The sequence below is a fragment of the Cyrtonyx montezumae genome, unplaced genomic scaffold (genome assembly GCF_038088225.1).
Source record: "Cyrtonyx montezumae isolate F1298 unplaced genomic scaffold, pur_monq_1.0 scaffold_8, whole genome shotgun sequence".
Classification (NCBI taxonomy): domain Eukaryota; kingdom Metazoa; phylum Chordata; class Aves; order Galliformes; family Odontophoridae; genus Cyrtonyx; species Cyrtonyx montezumae.
Window position 1 is genome coordinate 20,153,676 of NW_027072089.1, and position 24,586 is coordinate 20,178,261.

Here is a 24,586-nt window from a genome sequence, read left to right on the forward strand (position 1 = left end):
TGTGTATATGAAGTAGAAGTCATGACAGCATTTAATTTCTAGCTTATGGGAAGATGGGAAATAGATCTTATGAGAAATTGTATTTATAAGTCCTTGGCAATGGTAGAAACAAGTCAAGTTCCTAGCATTATTACTCTAAGTTACTTATGAGAGCTGTTCTGGAAGTAATGCCTCCTATTTAGTGCTGGCTAGTGACATTAGCTACTGTGTATGCTGTGGCTTCAGGTTTCACTTGGGGATGTGGACGTTGTCTGAGAGCACTGTGTGAAAGGCAAAGCAGAGTTGGACTCAAGGCTTAGAGGTGGAAGGCCAGTTCAGGATAAATTGGACATGGCCTGTCTGTTAGGCAAGCAAAGACTAACACTGATTAAGCTGTCATGGTATCTCACAGCTTAGAGATTTATTTACAAGGGCTGTTCCAAAAGTAATGGCCAGAAGTAACATAATTTATTATGTTGGCCCACAGCATTATTGGTGGATGTTTGTGTTATGACAGTAGAAGTTGAACCTTACCACCAATATTCCATTGCATTTTGTTGCCATGCAACAGATGGCAGCAGAGAGCCAGACTGACAAACTGGTATCTGACGTGGAGGTTGTATGAACCAGTGATGTGTAACTGAATTCCTCTGTGGAATAAATGGCAGTCACTGATGTTCGTCAGTGCTTGCTGAATGGTTATGGAGACCAAACAGTGGATATGAGCACAGTGAAGCATTTGGTGGTACCTTTCAGCAATGGTGACACCAACATGAAAGACAAGTCATGTTCTGTATGGCCATGCAGATATTTATGACTTTATCATTCAGGTTCTCGTTCATCACTTAACTAATGGTAGTGACTATGTTGAAAAATTATTTTTGTAGCTGAGAATTTGCTCTATAATGTTATTGTGCTCTGTTATATCTGTTGTCTCTGTTGGAACATACAGGAGACATTACTTTTAAAGTGACCTACATATATTAGGGTAGTATTGTGCAATGCAGCATAGTGTTCTTCAGAAGAGCATATACCACACATACAATGAGAACCAGGCTCATTCGGGAATAATATACAGAAAAGATGGAATACCAGAAGAAGTCTTACAGATGACAGCAAACAAAAGAGAGCAGGGCAGCAGTGCAGTCAGTACCCAATCTTGGGTACAATCTTTGTGTATTATGGACCATTAAGTGATGATCTGTAAGCAGGAATACTTACCAAGCAAATTCTGTGGACTGTTTAAGATAATACACTATGGTCTTTCATTTTCTAGAAGTTTTTCTGATTTAAGGGTATGTTCTAAAAATATTGATAGTTTGTCTTTTATAAAGTTGCTTTATACTGGGTAGTATTTGCTTAATCAGTAGAAAATCAGATGTGGAAGGCTGGGGATTATTGTTTTACTTTAAGAAATGTTACCTATGAGATGTGTGACTTTACATGCAGAATTGATGTTTATTACTTAATGTATAGATTAGTTGGCATCTGAAGAGGCTGATCTATTACAGATGTTAAAACTTAATGTCTTTACTAGCATGCTTTCTTCCCTACTATTGCCTATGAATTATAGAACTCAAACTCTGGGGACTGCTGATGCTTTTTCCTTAGTCCAAAATTAGGTATGACTTCTGATTATGTAGGCTGAGGTTCAGATGCAGAATCAGATTGCCAGGCAGGGATGAAACAATCCTTACCAGCTCAGTATGTGGTGTACAGCTGGTCCTCCCATACCGTGTGGATGATACAGCCCATGTATTTGATAGTAGGTGTGAACTTTGCTACCACTAAACATATACCCCTATAGCTTGACAAGCCAAAAGTGAAAAAAATTGGGAAATGTTTCCCTGCAATAGAAAAAGTGGAGTTGTAAGTGTCTGAAGAGGAAGATACTGGCAGTGAAGTGATGAAAATCGATTTGTTTACTGAGAAGTGAATTTTGTCATAAATCCATATTATGTAGTGACCTGTGAATAGTACAGGAGAGACATAGTAGAGGAGGGACATAGACCTCTTCGAGTGTGTCCAGAGAAGGGCCACAAGAATATCTAACAGATGGAACGTTTATTATATGAGGACAGGCTGAAAGAGCTGGGGCTGTTCAGCCTGGAGAAGAGAAGGCTAAGAGGTGACCTGATAGCTGCCTTTCAGTATCTAAAGGGGAGCTGCAGGGACACACTCTTTAACAGGATCTATTTCAGGCTGGATATTAGGAAAAATTTCTCCTAAAGTGGTCAGGTGCTGGAAGAGGCTGCCCAGGGAGGTGGTAGAGTCACTCCCTAGAGGTGTTTAAGAAACATTCAGATGTTGTATTGAGGGATGTGAGTTAGTGGGAAACACTAGGTAGGAGGATGGTTGGACTGGATGATCTCTCTTTTCCAGTTTTAACGATTCTATGTTTTTATGTTGTGATTGAGCAAGGGGAAAAGGTTTAAATCTTAGTCAGGGTAGATTTAGGTTAGATAAGAGGAAAAAGTCTTTTACAGTGAGGGTAGTGAGGCACTGAAATAGGTTCCCCAGAGAGGTGGTGGATGCCCCATCCTTGGAGACTTTCAAGGCAGGGCTGAATTAGATGTGCTAAAAGATGATTTTAATAATAATTAAATTGTGACATTGGCTTTTCGTATCTTGCCAGCTTTCAGTGCAGTACTACACTGTAAGAGATTCCAGATTGGTTTGAGAGTCGACACCAGCTCTTTTTTTACTTTTGTGATTGTTGAAGTTTCTGGTTAGCTTAAAGCATAAAAAGTGCAGAACAGGACAAACTATTTACAATTTAAATAATTTGAGAAGTTTTCTGTACTGTATGTCCTGACTGCATGCTATTCATGTGTTCACAGTGCAATGAACTGATGCCAGAATACTCTGGAGCAATGCATAGATGTAACTGAGGCCAGAATTAAGTGAAGTCCTGCACAGTGCAGATTTCAGTTTGTAAATCTTCCTAGGCAGAGATTGGTGAATGGACCCAGAGCTGTTAGAGCAGACCACAATAAACAAAAGGATAAAATGAAGGCATTAGCACTTCTGTGTTTGTTTAAAGAAAAAAAGAAAAACAACAACAAAACAAAACCCTAAGATCTTCGATTTGAAATAAGGCTTTATTTCAAGTCTGTATATAGAATTGGAGTCACTGTTCAGTTGGAAGGTAACAGGCACACAGAACATGAATTCTGCAAAATGATACCTTAGAAGTGGGTTGGTCTCAGTGATATTGCCATGAAGCTCTCTCTAACTGTAGAAGTGCTAAGGCAGTCTCAGGCCTGCAGAATGTGTATTCAGTAACACCTAGCAGCAAGAGCAAGTATTGGTGTTAATGGTAAGCAGACAGTCTATCAGTGTTAAAGGTCTCTCATGGGCAGTGATTTGAGTTCATATACTGTTGAAAAAGAATGGTTTGAGTTAACCTGTCTGGGGCTTGAATTTATTGCTCTAAAACCCCAAGAATTTCCTATGTAAAGCTGGAGCGGTCATGCTAATTACTCGCTGTTACATGTGCTGGGAGCCATCAGGAAGAAAGGTGTAAGTGTTCCAAGTGTAATGTTCTTTTTGTTAGGAAACGGGATTTGACCCTGACTGGATGTATTTGAATATGGATAATTAATTCCCTCTTAGAGTTATGTATGTATGGTAATGGACGTTTGGGCTGTAAGTGACGTACATAGTGAAAAGTAGAATGGAAAGCACTTGATTTTTTTGAAGAATTACATCAGGTGCAAAGATTTCACCGTTAACCTGTTTAGTTTTCATGATCCATTTTGGATCATTATCCTTCAGGTGTGGAACAGTCCCATCTCTAGAACTGCATCCTGTTTTTTGTTTTTACAACATTCTGTGAATGCTTTGTAGCACAGGAAGTTGTCAATCATAATGTAAATAATTTTTGCTCTTCTGAACTTCATTATATGGCTGTAAATAAATGCCCATGTTAAATAGTCTTCATGTCTGTATCCTTCCAGCAGGTATATAATATCATTAGGACTAGGGCGCTCTGAATTGATTTTATGCCTATTACAAGAGCTGCTTGTGTGATGAGAATGCTTTCTGACAAACTGACATGTTTTGATAGGTGCTGAGGTAATTGTACAGATTTTTTTAATTAAGCAAAAATTGCAAGTGGTTTATTCTACAGAAGGTTAATCCCAATATCAAAGTTTAAATGTTAGCTTAGGCATTGCTAAACATGACCAATTTCTTCTCTTGTGCAGTTATTGAAGTGTGATGTGAATTTGAGTCTGAGGTTGGGCAGCTGTATTATGGGAATGCAAAGTGACTCGTTGCCTGGCAGCTCGCAAGAAACATGTCTAAATATTTATTTCTGTGGCTCTTTAAAGGAATGAGCTAATAAGCAACTCTTCCTTTATGTTTTCTTTTACATTTTAATGCCTCTGTTATGCGAGGAATGCTTAATTATTTTAGAGTACTGAAACAAGTAATAACTACTTTTGTAATCCACTTTTCTTTTTTCTTAGACAACAATCAGCAACTTAGACAACTGTCAGTTGTTCCTATCTTTAGGATTATTCATTCATTCAGAAGCTACTCTGGTTTATCATATATTAATTATTGGAAGTTGCCTTCTGTCTTTTGAAATCTTAAACAATTGCTATAAATATTCCTTTCTGTTTATAATATTTATATTGTTGTTTTAAAGGACCTGTTGAGTCATTTGAGTTATTCTGTCTTTTAAATCCAGTACACCAGTCTGTGTTGTCAGAGGTTTTAATGTTTGCATTCATACATCTCTTTTGTGTGCATGTATACATCTATTTATCTATCTGTAGATAAGCTATGTAGATCTGCAGGACAAATAGAGATAAAACTTTCTGATCTCATAGCATTTTTTCTCTTAAGTCAAAGGACATTTGTCATATGTAGGAATTGATTTTGACTGCAGATCTTCAAGTGTTGTGAAATTGAGTAAGAAGTATGTAAAGATTGCTACGTTGTGTGAAATATAACTACCTAAAGGGCATTAACAGTTTTTTAGGAGCATTTTGGTCAAGTCCACGGCAGTTTAGACCCAGAAGGTGTGTGAAGCAAGTCACTTTTAGTAGGTGTATCAATTACACATATTTGAAAATAATCTAAAATGTTGTGTAATGACTTTAAGTTTAGTCTTTGTATATAGAACTCTTGGAATTTGCTAGAATTTCAGTGTGTGCTGGAAGTTAAGTCTCTATGTGGTTTGTTGATGCCTTTAAAATTCAACATGCACTCAGTACTGAGCATGTACTCAGGTTGTAGTTGGGCTTTCTGGGCATTAGGAACTTTTAAAAATCCTTGTTCTTGACCAAAATGTATTATGTGTTTATGTAGCTACTACAGGGCTTTTATAAAAAGATAGCTGTGACTGCAGGCACGTTTTTCAAGGGTGATGATGAAGTGTTAATAGTAAATGAAATTATTTTACGGGATGCTAAATTTTGCCAGCATGTAAATCTTCCTTTAATGTATTGCAGACTAGTCGCTGTCTTTGGTGCCATCTAGTGTTTTCTTAATTCACACAAACCAAAGTTAGAGATTTCAGGGGGGAAAGTTGCCGTATCTTCTTGTCTTGCTTGTTTTCCTTTGGCAGTCTTCATCCCCTTTTTCTCTATGAATCTTAAACATACAGCTGAAAAATTCCAGAAATCTTTATCACCTCACCTCATTTGATTATATCCTAATGTAAATTTACATATGATACATAAATCTACTTTGACTGTGAAACCTTCACTTGAGTGTCATTATCTTCTGTGTAACAAGCATTTTGTGAAGTCTTGAATGCTGTTACCAGTGAAGTCTTCCTGAATTTGCTGCCCTAGCAACTGAGTCTCCATGATGATGTCTTCATGCTTTAAGGATTTGCTTTGTTAAAATTCTGACTTCCTTTCCTAAATGAGGAGAATTAGTCACATAGGGTGGCAAGATGTTGGCAATCTTCTGCAAATTCTTAGGGACTCATACGATTGTTTGAGTTGAAATGAACCATTAAAATGCATCTTGTCCAACTCCTCTGCAGTAAACAGTGACACCTGCAGCTAGATCAGGTTCCTCAGAGCCCCGTCCAGCCAGGCATCTGTCACCTTTATGGGCAACCTGTTCCAGTACTTCACTACCCTTAATTAAAAATATTTTCCCTTATATCTGATCTAAATCTTTCAATTTGAAACAAGTTCTAACCTTGGGGTATAATGTTGTTCAGAGATTCAATGGCTGACTGCAATTTCTTTATCATTTCAAGAGATGCTTGGCATCTTGCTCACATGCATCAGAAACCTCTAGCAAATATAAATCTGATGCTAGCAGTGCACAAGAGAATGGCAGATAGTTTAAAGTCATAGTTTGCTGTTCCTATTACTTGATTCTTGGATCTCTTTTCATAAACAGTATGAGAACATGACACTTGAGTTTTAATACTTTTTAATGTTTGGTAATTAAAATGAATATTACATTTGTTTTTATTTAATCAGGGAGTTTACCTTTTTAATAACAAATCAGATATTCTACATCAATGTTTATGAATTGTAAAGTATGAATCATAATTTGTTCTAAGGAATCACTTTCATCTGTCATCTAAGTGTACACTTACATAACTTTATAAAAGTGTCCTGTTACTTCTTCAGTTCCAGTATGGTCTGCTGTAGTATTAGCTAAACTTCCTATTTGTGAGCATTACTGGAAGGATAATTCTGGAAGCAAACTGGTTTATTCTACAACACTGATTACTTCGAGATGTACAAAAGCTCTGAAAAAGCTTATATTGCTGTCTTTCAGTATTTCATTTCTAATTTAGAAAAACAAGATCAGAACTGTTGTGTGCATCCCTTTTGGGGACAAAATTCTATTGGTACTGAGCTTGGTTTTTGTCATCCTTAGTCTTCTGTGTACTGGATGACACCTGTTCTTTATGCTGAGAGATAATAGTAAGATAAAGACTTTTGTCACTCTAGATTGGAAAACAAAATGTTATTCCTTGAAAGAATCCAAATGCTAGATTTGGCTCTGGAACTTAAAAAAATAATAATAAATCAGTATTTTTAAAGCACGAGAGATATGAAGATGGTCACTTATGAATCCATTTTATACTTGCTCATATTGTTGGTCATCACTTTCTTTTTTCTTAATCCTCCCTTCTGAAAAAAAGAATTTATGCTTCAGGAAAATGTCTTTCATTTCTGCTTTCAACTTTACTAAGGCTAGTATGTGGATATTAATACTGGTCAAGCAAACATATGCATCAGATGTCAGTTCTGTTTTAATCTCAACTGTTTTTCTTTATATTTCAGATGCTTCATTTGTAGTGTTAATTAAGATAAAAAGCAGTGTACCGTGGCTCAGTTTTCCATTGTATAGCAGTACTGAAAGAAGCAGTTATCAATAAACACTTTGGCCACTTCTCAAATACAATGCAAAAAGAAAAAAAGAAAATAAAGAGAGAATATTAGATGAAATTACTTTGCTGCCCAGATACCTTTTTAGGAAGGGAAAAATACAGAAAGCAGTGAGATAAGCACGAATGTTCAGGGCAAAAAAAAAAAAAAAGAAAAGAAAAAAAAGTAGAAAATTAAAGTTGCCACCAGGAGGAGCACTATTAAAATATTGCTATTTATTTACAAGCACAGTCCTCTGGTGCTGTGACTGTAAGCTGTGTCTTTGAGAGTATCATAATTTTTTAAGAGTAGGGTCTCATACAGAGTGTTATAGAATGCAGCTTAGAAATGAAATTTAAGAACTTGAGTATTTTTATATATTATTATCTGGAAAACTACGATTCTTTTGGCATTTGTGATTTTATTCAAATCAGCTCTGTATCCTGGTTTCAGTGTGTTGTTAGCTAGATTCTGAATCAAAGTGAGATCTGTTTTTGTGTCTCTGGGCCAAGACATGACAGAACCGTTTGTAGGGGCTGGTCTATTGGTACTCTTATTAAATTTGGTTCTCTGTACCTACTTTGAGCACCCATCTGTGAAACAGGCACTCACACAATGTAGCTGGTTCTTGCAATTATGTTTGTACTGCAGGCAAGTTAATTAAATCTACCTTCTTCCTGTTTAAAACCAGTTTTCCTTGTCCTGTTGCTCCATACCCTTCTTAAGAAGTCCCTTCCCAGCTTTCCTATAGGCCCCCTTCAGGTACTGGAAAGCTGCTATAAAGTCTCCATGGAGCCTTCTCTTCTCCAGGCTGAAGTGCCTCAGCTCTTTCACCCTGTCCTTGAAGAGGAGGTGCTCCAGCCCTCTCATCATCTTTCTGACCATCCTCTGGACCTGCTCCTCCAGCTGCATGTCTTTCTTGTGTCGGGGGCCCCAGAACTAGATGCAGTAATCCAGGTGGGATCTCACAAGAGCAGAGCGGAGGGATAGAATCATCTCCCTTGACCTGCTGGTCACACTTCTTGGTGCAATCCAGGATACAGTTGGTCTTCTGGGCTGCAAGCATGCATTGCTAGCTCTTGTTGAGTCTGTCATCAATCAGTGCCCCCAAATCTTTTTCCTCAGGGCTGGCCTAAAGCCATTCTTTGCCCAACCTGTGCTTGGAATTGCCACTTTTCATGATGTTCTGTCATGACAGGGTGTTGTAATGATACAAGATGCAAAGCATGTTACTTAGTTAAGGGGGATCAACACTCTTGGTGATGATCTATTTCAGACCAACAAAATGATTTTCAATCCTGGAGAAATATAAGGAGTCCTGAAGATCAGTGAGATATTCAAAGCTGGGTGCTGCTGCAAGGCGAGATTGTTGGACATATTTCTGTTAAATCTTTCTTTCTGTACAACTGGAATATAGGACGAAGTTTTTTCTTCTACCTTTGTAAGGTGCCTTTTTTTGTTTCGTGACTTTTTAATAGTTTTAAACTGGAAAGTTTATCTAGAAGTACAGCTAGGTCATGTGAAGACACACAAAAATGTACAAGCATCTAAATTATCACTTCTTAACTTGTTTTTCTGAAATGCTCTACTGCATTCTGACCAATATTTCTTGATAGGATGAAGATGAGCTGGACTCGCACACCATGGTGAAGACCAATTCAGAGAGTGCTAGTACCATGAGGGCCACAAGCACGATGAGTGAAGGTGCTCAGACAATGATTGAACACAACAGTACCATGCTAGAGTCAGACCTGGGGACCATGGTTATAAATAGCGACGATGACGAAGAGGAAGATGGGACCATGAAAAGTATGCTTTTTATTGACTTCCCTTTTCTGTTAATAATGCAATGTTTTCTTATCTTCTGTGAGAACATTCTCTCACCAGTGTCCTTTAAGGGTCAAGTTCAGTGGTTAAAAATCAGGGAGAGAGCTATTTGTTTCTATAAATGCTTTTGTTTGTTGCAGAAGGGCGACTACAGAGGGATATTCAAAGCACTACATTAGCTTTGGTTCATTGCTGAGCCTCTGTGGAGGACTCTGAAATTAGCCTTCTGTGAATTCTCCCCTCTGTTTCTTGTCACTTACTTTGTGCCTCCTGTCCTGAGTCCGTTTGGACCAGCTCCAAGGAGCTGTACACAAATGGTGCAATTGTGTGGGAAGATGCTGCTTCAGTGTCAGTGTTTTTGGAAACTCATTGCAGCTCTCTATGGATTCAGCAGTCAGTGCTGCAAATGTTTCTGCAAAATTATTTTGTAAATTCATGGTATTTGTTAAAATTTAATTTGGTAATGCTTGATTCACGGGAATGGCCAAAACATATTGAAATAAATTTGAATAAACAGTCTAAATTAACTTCAGTGGTGTGAAAGATTACATAAAAAAGAAAAAAGTGTTTTAAAATACCAAGTTATCAATTAGACTGAGATGTGTATAATGTGCTTGTTCATTACTTAGCTGAAGACTTCCCACTGAATTTAAGTTAATCCATTTATTTGAAAGGGCAGCATCAGTAGGTGATGCTGTAGCTTTAGTGCCTGATTCTGTGAGGTGCAATGTAATGCTTAGCTCCAGGGAATTGCTTAGACGATTGTCTCTGAAGGAGGGGACTCGTGTTGTTTCTCTGCAGCCTTTCAAATCACTTAAGTTTTGGTAACCATCCATTTCATTTTTCTATGTGCTGAGGAGGGATGCCAAACCAATTTAAAAAAATGCCCTTACATTTGCACTGCAATCTCTTATCCTTTTTGTTTGTTATGTTGCTGGAACTTTTTTTTTTTTTTTGAAGTATTAATATTTTCAAGTTGAATTGGTTTTGGTAGCAATTCCTATTAAGAAGGGAATTGCCTTTCTATACCTTGGGGGTTTATTAGTGTAGTTATTAAACTTGGTCTTACATCTCATGAAACAGAAGAACGTAATCTCTGGGACAGCAGGCTTTCTCCCCTTCCACCCCTGTAGCTGACTCTTTTGGTACCAATAACAGTAAGGAAGAAAAGACAGCGCTCTGGAAGCAGCATGATGGAAAGTGATGGTTTCATCATCCATCTGACTGGAGCAGGTCTGGGCTCCTGCACTTGTACACTAAACTTGACTGTGTTATGGGCTGAAGCAAGAGCAATAGGAGGAGTCCTGAAGAAATGTCACTGGGAATGTGACAATATGCAAATCATTACTTTCCCTTAGAAGCAGACACAGATTTGTGCTCCTTTGTGATTGAAAATGATACATGATCTCTTAGTTTGGTTTTTCTTATATACTTTCCAGCATATACTTATAGGCAAAGTGGATATGGTGGGCACTTCCTAGATGTTTGCATAATTCAAAAGTAATATAGAAGAACAAGTAGCTTGAAAGTACTCTTCAAAACTTCTGAATAACAAAATGCAAGCAGTGTAGATAAATAAACTTAGTTAACTAGGAAAGAGGGATTTTATTTATTTTATTTCCTTCTTAGAGGCGCAAAATACTTACGACAAATGTTTTTGTAATGCTCTTGTGTTTAGTTTCACATTTGTTTCCCTCTGTCTTTTGTTTCTCTGCTCAAGAATAAAATAAGAAACAATAATAATTTTTTTTTAATAAGTACCCATGCTTAGAGGCCTCTGGGAGCCATGACAGAAAATAATTAAAAACATGCATATATTTTTTGCACAAATAGTGAGTTGTGCCCAAATCAAACAGGGATTTGGAACAAAGAGGTCTGTTATCCTGCCCTAACATATCACATACAACCTAGCAATAAATAACATTTATGCTTTCCTACTTTGTGTGCCTGTGTGTGCTCTGAGCAGAGATGATATGGTATGTACCTAACAGAAGGGAATGCAGTGCAGAGCACACAGGCATGGAAAGACAGTTAAATTTGGGAGGTTTAAAATGGAATCGAGGAAAGAGTGGTATTGGTGGACTACCAGTTACACATCCAGTGTAAGAAAATGAATGTAGAATTTGAGAGTTTATTTATTTAATTAACTTATTAGGGATTTAAATCCGGCCTGTGTCATAGAAGTCAAGTCTTTATAACAAGAGGTGACCGCTTGGTTAACTGAAGTACATACTTATTAGAATGGTCTCACAGTTGTTTTTCAACTTAAAAGAAAAAAGCTATTTGTAAGTTTTGGTTTGTTTTTTTTGGTAACAACCTATGACCCAGGAGCTCTAACAGCCTCGCCATGGGCTAGGCTCTTGTACAACCCCTCTGTAGACTTGAACAAGACTCCATGTGACAACTTCTGTTACAGATACGTTTATTAGGTGATGCAGAAGTGTATAGTCAGCGTTAAGAGGAGATGAATTCACACCATAAACTAGAGTCTCAGAGATTGTTCTTTTTAATCAAGACTTCATTGGAAGATGTTTCTGAATTGGGAAAGTTTTCTGTGATGCACTTATTTCTCATTGTTAATTTATAAGAGTGAATGAGTATTGCATTTATTGTGGGAGCTTGTAACATATATCTCATTCTGTAATATAGAGTTTTAGCACTTTTGGAAAATCCAGTCAAGTGATGTCAGTATAATACCCCTGTGCATTCTTATAGTAATAGAAAAGAATAGCTGTGCTAATAGCAGTTAGTAAGGCATGACTCTTTTTTCCTGTAGCACTGTTAGTTATTCCATGTTGGTTTCTCAAATGTTCTCATAAATTACCCAACAACCTAATTCAGACAATACTTCTCTAATTATCTCTTTAGTGCTTCACTTGTTATCTCTGGAGAATTATCTCTCCAGTAATAGAGACTCAGACCCAGAGAATTCTTTGGATTTTTAGATATCTTCCTTGCAGTTTAAAACAATTCTTAAAAATTGTCTTCCCTTTTTGGCAATTAGGATGTCTTAGTTTGAATGGAGTAATTATGAATTTTTAAGAACCCAGCAAAGAAGCTTAATTATGGGTTGATTTTGACAGTGCTTTAGCCTGGCATTGGTATTTCATTGATGCAGCTTTGTTCAAGTGAGAGAGAAGAAGATGGTAGATGTCTCTAAGCTTGTTCCAAGACTAGAGGCTTCCTCTGTAATTGGTAATAAAGTTGCTCATTCATTCCATTAGTAGGAGTCGATTTTACAAATAGGATCTTTTTTGAAGAAAAAAACATTGGCAATTGTGGGTCAAGAGCTGTTGCAAAATGTTGGCTTAGCATGGATTGTCTTTGTTTTGCAAAAAGCAGAAATGAAGCTTAACTCAGCTGGAGCTAAGTAATGAGTTTATAACAGTACTGTTATTTTTTTTTTCCTTTGCTCCAGAAGGTGGAAAAAGAGATCTAAAATTATTAAACTAGTTTTACAAGTCCCATTCTCAGGTAGGAAAGAAATACTTTGTGTGGAAAACCTTTTCCATATAAAGCTTTTAAACTTCAATTCATAGACTCTTCAAAAAATCTAAGGCTTTATGTGGTTGAAAAATATTTGAATTTTCCACTTAAATACCAGTTGCAATTATTGATAACAAAGTATATTTTAAAGTGAAGAAAATTCTTCACTTATATGGCAGAATTCTCAATAATTTAAGAAATGCCAGTTTTCTACTTCCTTTTTTCTCTCTCAGCTGTCTACACTGTACATTGAATGAGACTTGGCTTGGGTGTGCAAGTCACTAGTATGAAAGCTGCAAAAGCAGTAATGAGTGAGTACTTGGTTGGGCATGTATTTGCAGTCAGACGTTTCCTAGATGCATTTCTTAATTCCCTGATAGACTCCCAGCTGCTCTGGTCTGAGCAAGGTGGTTAAGTTTCTGCTAATACTTCCTTGTAGTTCAGAAGCTGTCTAAGATTGACGTCTGAGTCTCTGAGGTGGCTTTCTTATGGGCATTCATAAAAGATGCTGAATATGTACCAGCAGAAGTGGCCCATAGCTTGTTGAGAGTTTGGCTGAAGGGGGTGCTTAAGTGCAGTGAAGCCTAAACATCTAAAATCCAGGATCCCTGCAACCTTATTGTATTCTGTGGTCCCAGCTCTTCCTAGGAGAACAACCCACCACTGTGCTGTAGGTGTGTGTGTAAGAGCAAATTAAATATAAAGCCTAATTATTTTGCTGTTATTAACTGCTCTAGCTGTAGTCATAAAGGTGACAAGAAAGGATAAAGCTGCTTGCAGTCCAGCTTCTCACACTAATGCTGTCAAAACAATGTACATTCAAGGAATAAAGATACTGTTAGGATCTTCACAGAAGTACTGCAGATAGGAGAGCCAGATCACTTGACATGACAAATGGGGCAGCAGCAGAAAAGGTTCCTCAGCTGAGCAGTAGATGGAGATTGCCAGGATAGGGAAGGCTGAGAAACCCATGGCTTTAAGCAAAAGCAGAAAGCTGTCCTCTGTAGATTTGCAGACAGAAGAAACAAGAAATTGTTGTGGGAGACACTTCCTTAGCAGATGTAGGCCCTGATCTGCTGGGAGGGGACCTCTTCTGCACCTGCAGATTGTGGTACAGGCTACCTGGACAGGTCTAGGAGGTGGAAGAGGTCTTGAAACAACTTGAGGAAGTCTCTGGAGTACAGACCTCGTTGATATATATATATATATATATTATTTAGGACTGCTAGAGTCTGATACACTCTGATCAGGTCCTTTTTGTGTAATGTTTAATAACAGTTTTACTTATTTGAAGATATTCGATGTTATGTAGGACTTATGATTTAGAATTGATACAAAATATGCTAAAATCATAATACAGGTGTAAGTTACACTCATCAAATTGTTGGAATTGCAGTGTGTAGCTCATTCAGAGTAACAAGATAATCCCCTTTAACTTGTCTCTGTTATATGCTCACTTTCTTGACACTAGGTGTCCCCAGTTGCTAGAAAGGATTACATGGGTTACAGGCAGCTCAAGCTAGATGCTCTCTTTGAAGTTAATTTGTCAGTTGTTCAGTTATTAAGTCGGCGGTGACTTGAGCTACATGCATAGCCAGAGAAGTATGGAAGGAGTGTATAGCTTGGGGAGATATACAGTATTTAATGAAGTCAAGAATAAATGCTTACATCACCAGCTGGCAAAACAGTTCATGTGAAACAAAAATTAGTCTTCTCTTTGAGTTGAGATGAAGTTAGTTTTCTATGCAACAGCTGCAGTTGCACCCTTTGTTCCTCCCTGGAGCTTCAGAGTGTAATGAAACCCTACATTATTCCCTAAACATCTTGGGCACATTGTCCTTGCCCATCATCTGAGTTTTCTCCCACTGTAGGGCATTAGTGGTCAGTCACAGGGATTTACACCTTCCTAACATCAGCTGGAAGGGCCACCACAGCAGAGTGTAAGAATTCTAGGAGGCTTCTGGATAGTATCAGAAATCATTTCATGATACTCATACTGGATTATCTGAAGAGTGGTAATGCACAGTTGTATCTACTATTCACAAGCAAGGTATCATAGAATCATAGAATGGCCTGGGTTGAAAAGGACTTCAAAGATCATTTAGTTTCAACATCCCTGCCCTGGGCAGGGTTGCCAACCACTAGACCAGGCTGCTCAGAGCCACGTCCAGCTTTGCCTTGAATGCCTCCAGGGATGGGGCATCCACAACCTCCATGGGCAACCTGTTCCAGTTCATCATAACCATCTGCGTGTCATGTCCTGCCAGTAGTTGTTCACATTGGCATAGGCTTCATGGCTTTCCTCTCAAAACCAGCCTGGTAAATCCAAGGAGTGGGCCTTTACGGATGTGATGAAAGAGAGTATATCCTTAAATATTGAAACTGTGGTAAACAAAGATTTTAAAATATGGTCACGCCATGTTGAAATGAAGAGAAAATGGAGAACTGGAAAAATCAAAATCTTAGGCGTTTAGAACAGTCTATTGCACAAAGTTTTTTAGTGCAAGTGTAGACCTTTCAGACCAAAATGATGTACTGATGTTACCTACTGGAAAAAAAAAAACAACAAAAAGCAATCTATGTTATTTTAATCTAGCATAAGGATCCTAAGTCTTCTGTAAAGTCAACGCAAAAGAGCCTTCAAACTAGTAGGTGTCAACCTGTCCTAGTTTTCCATGAAATATTAAGTAAACTTGTTCACATTGGCTTAGCTTCTGTTTTTATTCCCCTCTCCTCACATACAATTGCCTTCTCTTGGATCTGTTTTCTGAACTTGTGCTTTGCTGAAATGTAGCTTCTTCCATTTTTGCTCATTAGTACTTATTTCTCTATTGTTTGTTATCTCTGCTGTTTCTCCCTCATCCTGTCCACTGCCCCTTAGTTCAGTGATCTGTAAACTTCAGTCAAGTAAGTAGGGTTCAGTGGGGCAAACCTGGGAGATTCTGGAGGATAGCTGCTGTGCAGTCTGCTAAATTCAAGCTGGAGTTTAGTTCCCTGAATATTTTTGTATAGTAAATGATTGCTATTAAATAAAAAAATAGCAGAGAGAACTAAGATCTAGGATTAGAAAAGAATATGGTTACAGTTGAAAGAAAACTTGGTTAAAATAAATGGGGGGAAATTCGTATGGAAACATAGCAGAATGAATGGAGGAATCATTACAGAGTAGAAGAGTAGCAAGTGGGCTTGTGCAGTAAAGTCAAGGATAAAAGGCAAGGCAGAAAAAACACACTCAGAAATGCAGGAGAAATTGAACTAGCATAAAGGAAAGGAAAGGATAAATCAACATTCTATCAAAGAGCAGTGCAAAAATTGATTATTGAAAAAGGATTACTATTCATCATGCAGCAAAATTAGATTATTAAAAGTTCCATATAGAGTGAATGGGTTATCACAGGAAAAGATGATGAAGAGGTGAAAGTAGAGGAATAAACATCTGAATTACTGAAAATAAAAATAAGGCCAGATGTGAAGATCAGCAAGTCCTAGTAATGGTGCTAAAAACTAGCTCAATAGGATTCTTCCAGTGTTATTCCTTTTCTCTTTTTAGAACAAGTACCTTATAAAAATTCCTAATTCTCTTATTATGCTTATAATTAAATGGTGTAGTCCTCCCTTTATTTTTTTTTACTTAGTTATTTATATTTTCCTTCCTGTTTCATATTTTACTGGTAGAAATATATTTCATTTCACTCTGTGTAGAGTTCTGCTATGCAGAATATAGTCTGTGAGGAGACAGCTATGTAGGACCACTAGAACATTTCTTATGTTTTATTTATTCCTCTGTTTATTAATGAACTTATTTCGAAATCCCACAAATGAAAACAAATCCAAATCATTTAGGGTTGTAGATATAATTTTTTAAAATTCATTTTCATGAAAAGGATAATAGAATGGGGCTTTGCACTGGTCTTGATCTTCTTCATAAAGCTCTTGCAGCTGCGTAGCTGATGACAAAAATCCTGCAGGGTTTCCACGCCTTAAAGATGGGTGCTTTACAGCCATCTGGAAAGTGTGATCCTATAATATGCTAAGAATCACAAACTGGCAACAAGTTTGATTAAGCAGCGTTTAGACACCGTTTGTGTGGTTGTTTTTTGCAAGTTCTTCTAAATTGAAGTCCCACCTTTCCTGAAACCACTGTATTTTGTTACTTTACTCCAAATGCATGTGGACCAGGCCTTAAAGTTAAAGGCATTCAGCGCCCAGAGGGATGCTTAGCACCTTGTGTTATTCAGTTTCTATAACAACAAATAGATATCACATGAAGTAACTTCTAATATTATCAGTGTGTGCAGCTCTGAAATGTCTTGAACATTTCTCCACATTGCATCTTGCTACAAATACATTGTTCTGCTATGAGCTTTTATGTCAAAGATCCTCAGGGGACAAATGGAGGCTTGCACCATGTACTGTACCAGATGACTGTATTAGCCTCTGTAAACTACAAGAAACTTAGTAAATTGAGTTAATTTTATAGTACAGTAAATTTTACATCTTTAAATTGTTCTAACTTATTTTCTTTCTTTCTTTCAACTAAGGAAATGCTACTTCACCTCAAGTTCAAAGACCCTCTTTCATGGACTACTTTGATAAACAAGATTCAAAGAATAAAAGCCCTGAAAACTGTAATCAGAACATGCATGAACCTTACCACATATCTAAAAATGTTTTCCCTGATAACTGGAAAGTCCCTCAAGATGGAGATTTTGATTTTGTAAGTACATTTTTATTGTTCGCTTTGGTACATGCTGTTTATTTTATGTGTGCCAAAATAGTTAATCTTGTTTTATAACTATGTTAATACAAGGAAAATAAGTAATTTTTCAAGAGTACTATCCAATTATCTAATCTTCAAGTCTCGTGTTGGCTGTGCAATAAGTGTACTTGTGTAACTGGGGACCTTTCTAATGCATTGTGGTATATGACCCAATAAACATACTTCTTTCTAAGTGCACGTTTTTAGTAAAAAGCATTTTGGTTCTACGACTTGAGTTATAAAAACTTTCAAATTTGACCCAGTTCTGTTAAAAAAGATATTGCTACAGATGCAGAATATTGTCATGTTTTGTGAATGTCTCAGTGAGACAATAAGCATTTGAGCATAGATGGAGACTAAATCCATCCCCTCTGTGCTGCTTAAGATTACTTACTATTTTGCACATGGCCATGTTATTGATACTATTCCAATAGCATTTATCTATCTTTACAGAATTACTGTACTTAACACCACTCTATCTATGCTAGGACATTTTTCCTTCCCCTCCAAAATATAATTAGATTTGGGTATTTTTTGTTTGTTTGTTTGTTCTTTGTTTTTTTGTCATTGTTTTTTTCCCTACATTACGACTTATAACACAAGTGGAAAGAAAAAAAAAAGCTTTCTATAAGTACATCTTAATTTTGGGATACTCTCAAAGTGGTGTAAGTATCTCCTGCTTAGAATGTTGGAAATAATTACACCTGGCTTTTTTTTTTTACTTCTCTAACTTTTTTTTTCCTTATATTTTTTAGCATTGTTGATGAAAGAATTCAGTTTATCTGCTGTAACTTAAACATGTTCCTCACTGCAGTGCAGTAGCTAACTATCATCACGTGGCACCTTTTTGAAAGTGCACTTGGGGTTTGGAGAAAAACATTGTGTTTAATTTTAGGTGACAGCTGTAGGTGTGGGATTTTTTTTCCAGTTTTCACATACTGCATTTCTACATAAAGCTGACTCTTAAATTTTAAGCTACTGGAGTAAAGCCAGTTAAACAGCACAGTACAAGCTGTTGCTGCCAGAGAGTTTTGATTGAGTTAGATTTTAGTTTGGGTGGGCTTTTTAGGCTTTTATTTTCTTTCAACCATAAAATGTAATATTCATCATCCTGATAATTGAACAAAATAATTACTTTCATTAGTCATTGGAAAGTGACTGACTGTTCTTTAAGTGGCAATAAAATTGCCCATAGAACAATTGAAAATTTATTCTTTCTTTTCCATTGCTTACTCAGAAACGCGAGTAAAAATGATTTTTTGTAGATGCTAAAGATCCTGATTTTGTAAGAGCTTATTCATGAATAATTTGCACATGAGTATTCCTATGGAGCTCGTTGATATTGTTTGTACATGCAGGTTTTCTTGTAATAAGTTTGTCCTAGGACCAAGCCCCGGGGAGGTCTCATTTTCAGAAGTATGTGTGCTGCGTGTGGCAGACAAACCTTGCTGGTGGTTGTGGCATGACTGGCACATGAAAGGCCTCAGAAGCTGCACCATGTGCGGTTTGTCCTCGACTCTCTGAAACAGCAGGCAGTGCTGAAAGGCTTGTTGCTTCCAAATTATTCTGATATTGGAACAAATAGGGTTTAAAAGAGTGTAAAACTGTTTGCATGGGCAGGGTATGTACTCGGTCTTAGAAGGATTTTGTTTTAAGTATAACAAAAGCCAAGTAATTCCATAGGTATATCAGCCTAAGAAAGAGTTCAGGAAGACTTGTTAATAATGGATGTCCTGCTCCAGAGCAGCACAGTAGCAAAGACGTTTCTCTGAAGCACCAGATGATATCACACAACATACTGGTTCTAACAGCCTGCTGGTTTGAACCATAGACAATTATTATTCATTCATAAGTTCTAGAAGGACTTATTATCTTTTAGACAGTGAATGGCATTATTGATAAGTGGTGTACAAGAGACTGTCTGAAAGGCTAAATCAGTGGGCAGCATGCATAATATATTGTCCACTTTTTGTGATATGAACATGAATGTTTGCAGTTGCTGACATACAGTCTCTAAATGATTCATGGAACAGATAAATAATGGAAGCTTTTCCTCGTAAATAATTCTGTTTTGGTTGGAATTAGCCATAATGGAATCTAGAAAGGAATCCTGACAATAAATGCTGGCAATCATCATTTTATTTAAAGAGAGGATTAATACACTATAATGATGGTATAAATGAAAAAATCTAGCTTAATGCTAATATACTTTCCTTCAGTTCTGTCTTCCTTTGAGGAAGGGGTGGTGAGCTCTGTAAGCTGGAGATCATCAAGCTTGTTTGCTGAATGATACCATTACTCTGTGAAAGCTTTCTTAACTGTCTGGCCATGCAAGCCACGCATAGCATGCCACTGCTGGAACTAGCATGGCTTTACCTGTGAGCTCTGGCAGACTGACAGTGCTGTGCTGAACACAGTTATTCAAGTGTGTTGCTTAGAAAGACTTGAAATTTAATTAGCGTGTGGGTCTCCTATGGCATAAAATGGAGAAGGAAAAACGCCATTGAGAAACTGGTAGGAGACTTGAGGGAACATGAAGAAGGGATAATCCTTATAATTCCCTGCAAATAATCAGTTTACTTGTTTCTCTATATGAGACCTGAGGAGATTATTCTTCAGGCCAGAAGATATATTTGCATTAGTTGTCAATTATATTTTATCCTATTACTGATGTATTTTACTGTTTGATAAAATAATAAAGGTATTTAATTTTTATTAAATAGACAAGTAATGCAGATATAATGGCCTTACAGACTTGCTAACATTTTTAGACAATGTAAATAAATTATGCAGGAAATTATAATCTGGATAGATGAATGTGTAAAATAATGCAAAATTAATTTAGCACTAAGTCTGGTTAGAAAGTGTTTGTGTGGGCATAGTTTTCTGTCCTCATGTAAATGTTTTAAAATCTACTTGCCAATGAAAATAGAAGATTTGTCCAAGAAAATAAGATGCTCTGGTCACCAATCTGAGTTTTAAAAAAAGAAATGTCAGCAATGTTTTTACAGTCTGAAAGCATGTAGTTGGGATTTGGTGTTTTTTTTTTTTTTTTTTTTTTTTTTTTGTGGGTTTTTTTTTGAAGTCCATCTGTTTAGAAAGTCAAACACTGCTCCTATTTCTTTTTCACAAATGCCATATTCTCCTTCTCTCTCCTGGTGACTGTCGGTCCTGCTGGCCTTCTCTTGACCAATCTATGCTGGTTATGGATGTCATGTTCCATGAATTGATGAGGAAAAAGTTTTCACTGCAGATCTTCAAGATTAGCATTATACTCAATCAGATATGTTATAATTAACTTCTAATGAATAGTGACCTATATATGTATGTGGGTGGAATATATATATATTGGAATAGTATGTATGGTGTATATAAATACAGATAGTAGAATATTATGCTATTCCAAATATGCCTAATCTGTGTGCTTCAAGGTTAAGATGCTGTTTTCTATGAATAAGATGTGGGTGTTTTTTTTATTTGACTGCTTTTTTGTTTGTTTATTTCTTTTGTTGTTGTTTTCTATATTGTTTTCTTGCTCTTAAAAAAAATAAATACGTATATTCTTCATTACTATCTTTTCTGTGACTAGGGATTTTATAGGTTTTATTTATTTTAATTTTAGCTTTCATTTATTCTATTACCTATTTTTGTTACATCATGGTAAATTCAGAAACCTCAAAATATAGGTCTTCTATATCAGCAGCTCTCCAGTAAATGAGTTTCTGGTGAAATGCTTGTGAACATTTTGTTCAGTTTGGTATTTAAAAAGGGAATGTTCAAGCTCTGAACATAAATGTTACAAAAAGAAACCAGTGTTTGTTCAAACATCAGCTTTTGCTAAATTTCAGTATACTTCACACTCTCAAAGACCATTGTGGCTATTCTTTCTCAGTGGTTATTTCTGAATATAGGCAATCATTTATGTTTCTCTGTTTTTAAAGCATCCAGCAAATGATGAAATTAAGTATTTTCAGCTCTGAATTTGCTCAGTTTTATTTGGGGTTAAGTGATGTTTTATTCCCAGCGAACCTTGATGTCAACAAGAAACTGCTCATAGTGAGAAGTGGGATCGTGTTATTGAATAAGTAATAATGTTATTTATGTAAATGTTAATGATATATGATATAAACAGCTTTTCATAATGAAGCTCAACTACTGAATGGGCCAACTTTTGGTCTTTCTGCCTTGCATTTCACAAGGCAGCTGTTTGGAATGGAGTATTGAATTAGACTGAATAATATGGTGCTTGTTTTGGCCACCTGAGTGACCAGTCCTTTTAAGAACTGTTTTTTTTTTTTTTTTTAATAGATGTTAGGCATTTGATTGAGCCTGTTTCTATTATGATAGCTTTTTTTTCCTTGTATGAGCTAGTTTTCCATCAACTGTGTTCATGCTGGAGAAAAGCGTGTGTGAAATGAGGAGTATAACTAAAGGTGTCATTGAAGCAGATTGCTCAGATTTATCCTTTTGCTTTATAGAGTTTTTGTGGTGTTTTATATATATAGCTTTTGTCAGAGGTTTTTTTTTAATGAGCATTATATAAGATAGTTTTCACAACAAATATGGTGAACTTTTAATAAGGAAAACTTGCTTGAAACTTAGTGTGTGGAAAAACAGCTATGTGTTAGCTTGCAAGAATAGTTGGCTATGTTTACACATTGTGAATTAACCCGTTTCTTAGATTTGTATTGTATCATCATATCATGACATTTTATGTTTCATTCAGATAGACAAAAGCTTCCTAAAACCTCCAGCCCCTTTGTAAAGTTACTGGCATGGGACCCAATGTTAACAAAGGATTTACATGAACTACAATTAAGTGATATCTATCTGATAATAACATGTGAGTTAAAGCTACTCAGAATGAGGTGCTCAAGTTCACTTGCACTAATTCAATCCATTATTTCGTTTTAAATTAAAAATAATTTACTTGTTGTTTTAAGATATTGATGATAAATGTTAAAAGGCAAATCTATTTATTATAGCTGTGATAGGGTAATGATTTCTGTCTTTAGTAGAATTATTTCCAAACAAGAATGGTATCCAGATTGTTAAATATTAAACAGTGAACATGTAGATCATGTTTTGCAGTAACTACAGTATCATGTTTAAGATGCATTTTGGGTGACTTAAAGATTCTGGAATAGCAACAAAAAATTTAAAAGCCATCTGTTACCCTAGGCAGAGTATTTCCTTGGGTTTCAACCAGATCAAATACATTAGAATATAATCATGGTGAAATAATGATATTGCTCATAAGGAGTACTTATCATTTGGAAATGTATGATGTGACAATTGATTCACAAGAATGAAATACCATAATATGACTGAAGACCATAAAGAATTTAATAAAAACTTCATTTATAAAGCTAGATGGAGTTCACTTCATTGGAAATACCTCTTTGGCCAAAACCTTAGCTGTTTTAGACTGATTTTATTTAAGCAGAAGATGAACTAATTTGATATAGTCTTCTTTCTAGTTAATGGATTGAATTTGTTTCCTCTAATTTCAACCCTTTCAAATCCTTCTCTGAGTCAAAATAGAATTTTAAATGAAGTATTAATGTATATTCATTTTGCTTTGTTTTTAATTAGTTGCATGAATATCATGAAGCATTTTCAGATGCTGACAGGAAGAACATAGAACACAGAGCGCTGTGTGGATTTTCTTAACTGAGGAAATTAGAAACTTAGGTGTCCATGTTTACTGTGACTGTTTCTGATGAGATAAACAGGTAGTTATTTGTGAGGTCACATAGTTAATAGAAGTGTTATTGATGTTGGCAGTTAGTCTTTTTCATTTAGTCTTCATTTTAGTTCAGAGGCAAATAACAGACAAGAGACTGTGCAATAAATGTAATGGATGTAATGTGCTTTATCTACATGGTTTCATGAGGAGAGTGTGAACCTCAGCAGAGATTTCCTGAACCTCTTAGAACAGAAGGCCAGTACAGACATTTCTTGTGCGTGAGTTGTCATTTAAAAAAATAGAAGATGTGGGTTATAATTCAGTGGGAGAGCTGTCAGTATTAGGAATCCAGTGTGGATAGTTTGTATGCTATCCGTGATTTGTTAGGTTGTATCGTGCAGCTCTGCAGGCATTCAGTATGAGAGGTTGTGCCATTCTGACGTGTAAACTAAAAATATATTGTTTTATTTTTTCCCTTAGGCAAAGAGAGCAGACCAACCTATTAAATTTATGTTTTGTTTGTTTGTTTTTAACTCTGCATGTCAAACACTGGCTGATTTTGTTAAATCCTGTTTGGATAGTCTAATCACAAAAAGGGAATTATTTCTATGACATGAGCAAAGTGTTTCTCCAACTCATACTGAATTTAGGAGCCTTTCTCTTTGAGTATGTCCCTTTCCCTGTTATTGTAGAATATTTGGGAGCCAAGCCTAAGAGTTTGGTGTTACAGACAAATGAATCATTTAGTTAGTAAACAGAATCCACTCTTTGTGTACGTCTTCGATTGTAGGATTATTTTAAAGCTATTATTCTGATCACTAAATTATTCATGACAAAGAGCTGGCACCATACTTCTGCAGTTTTGGAAGGTGTATCTTGCTATATGACAAAGATCATATGAATTTTGTATCCTAAAGTGCACTCTTCTGATCAAAAAGCTTTTCTGCATTCTCGTATGTGAATAACAAAATGATGTATTTTTACTTATCATTCATACATCTTCTGAGAATATGACAAGAATTGAAAGGCTTAAATTGCAGCAAAATATTCAAAGTTGGACTGCAAGAAGAATGTCTAACAGAATAGGAAAGTACTACAGCAGTTTGCCTTGTGGCAGAAGTTGTTGCTGTTGTGAGTGTTAAAGACCTGATTAGGTAAGTGTGCCAGGAGCAGACTTGGTGGAGAGCGCTTGGAGCAGAGGACTGTTGTAGGTGACCTTGTCCTGTAATGTCTCCAGTTGCCTTAAATCCTAAGGGGTTTTAAGCTACTGCTGGGGGCTGAACTTTATAATCATAGAAGAGTTTGAGAACGCACAGGTCATTACAAACTCATGCTCTCAAAAATAGTGGCATACCTAATATGTTTATTAGAAGTCTCCGTATTTTGGAGGATCTAGACCTTGGGTAACCTTGACAATCTTCACAATTAGCAGTCAAATAGCATTTCCAAACATGAGTCTGCCTCTAGAAAATTTCAGCCAAGATTCAGTGA

The 24,586-nt window shown here is 36.4% G+C and overlaps 1 protein-coding gene across 2 annotated transcripts in view; it reads left to right on the forward strand.

The window, feature by feature from the left end:
- STK3 (serine/threonine kinase 3) overlaps nt 1-24,586 on the forward strand; it is a 128,532-nt gene that overhangs the window by 63,164 nt on the left and 40,782 nt on the right. For both annotated transcript variants that reach the window (XM_065751688.1, XM_065751689.1), the window contains exons 9-10: nt 8,951-9,143; nt 17,189-17,364. In XM_065751688.1, coding sequence (XP_065607760.1) covers nt 8,951-9,143; nt 17,189-17,364 — 369 coding nt within the window. The remainder of the gene's footprint in view (nt 1-8,950; nt 9,144-17,188; nt 17,365-24,586) is intronic.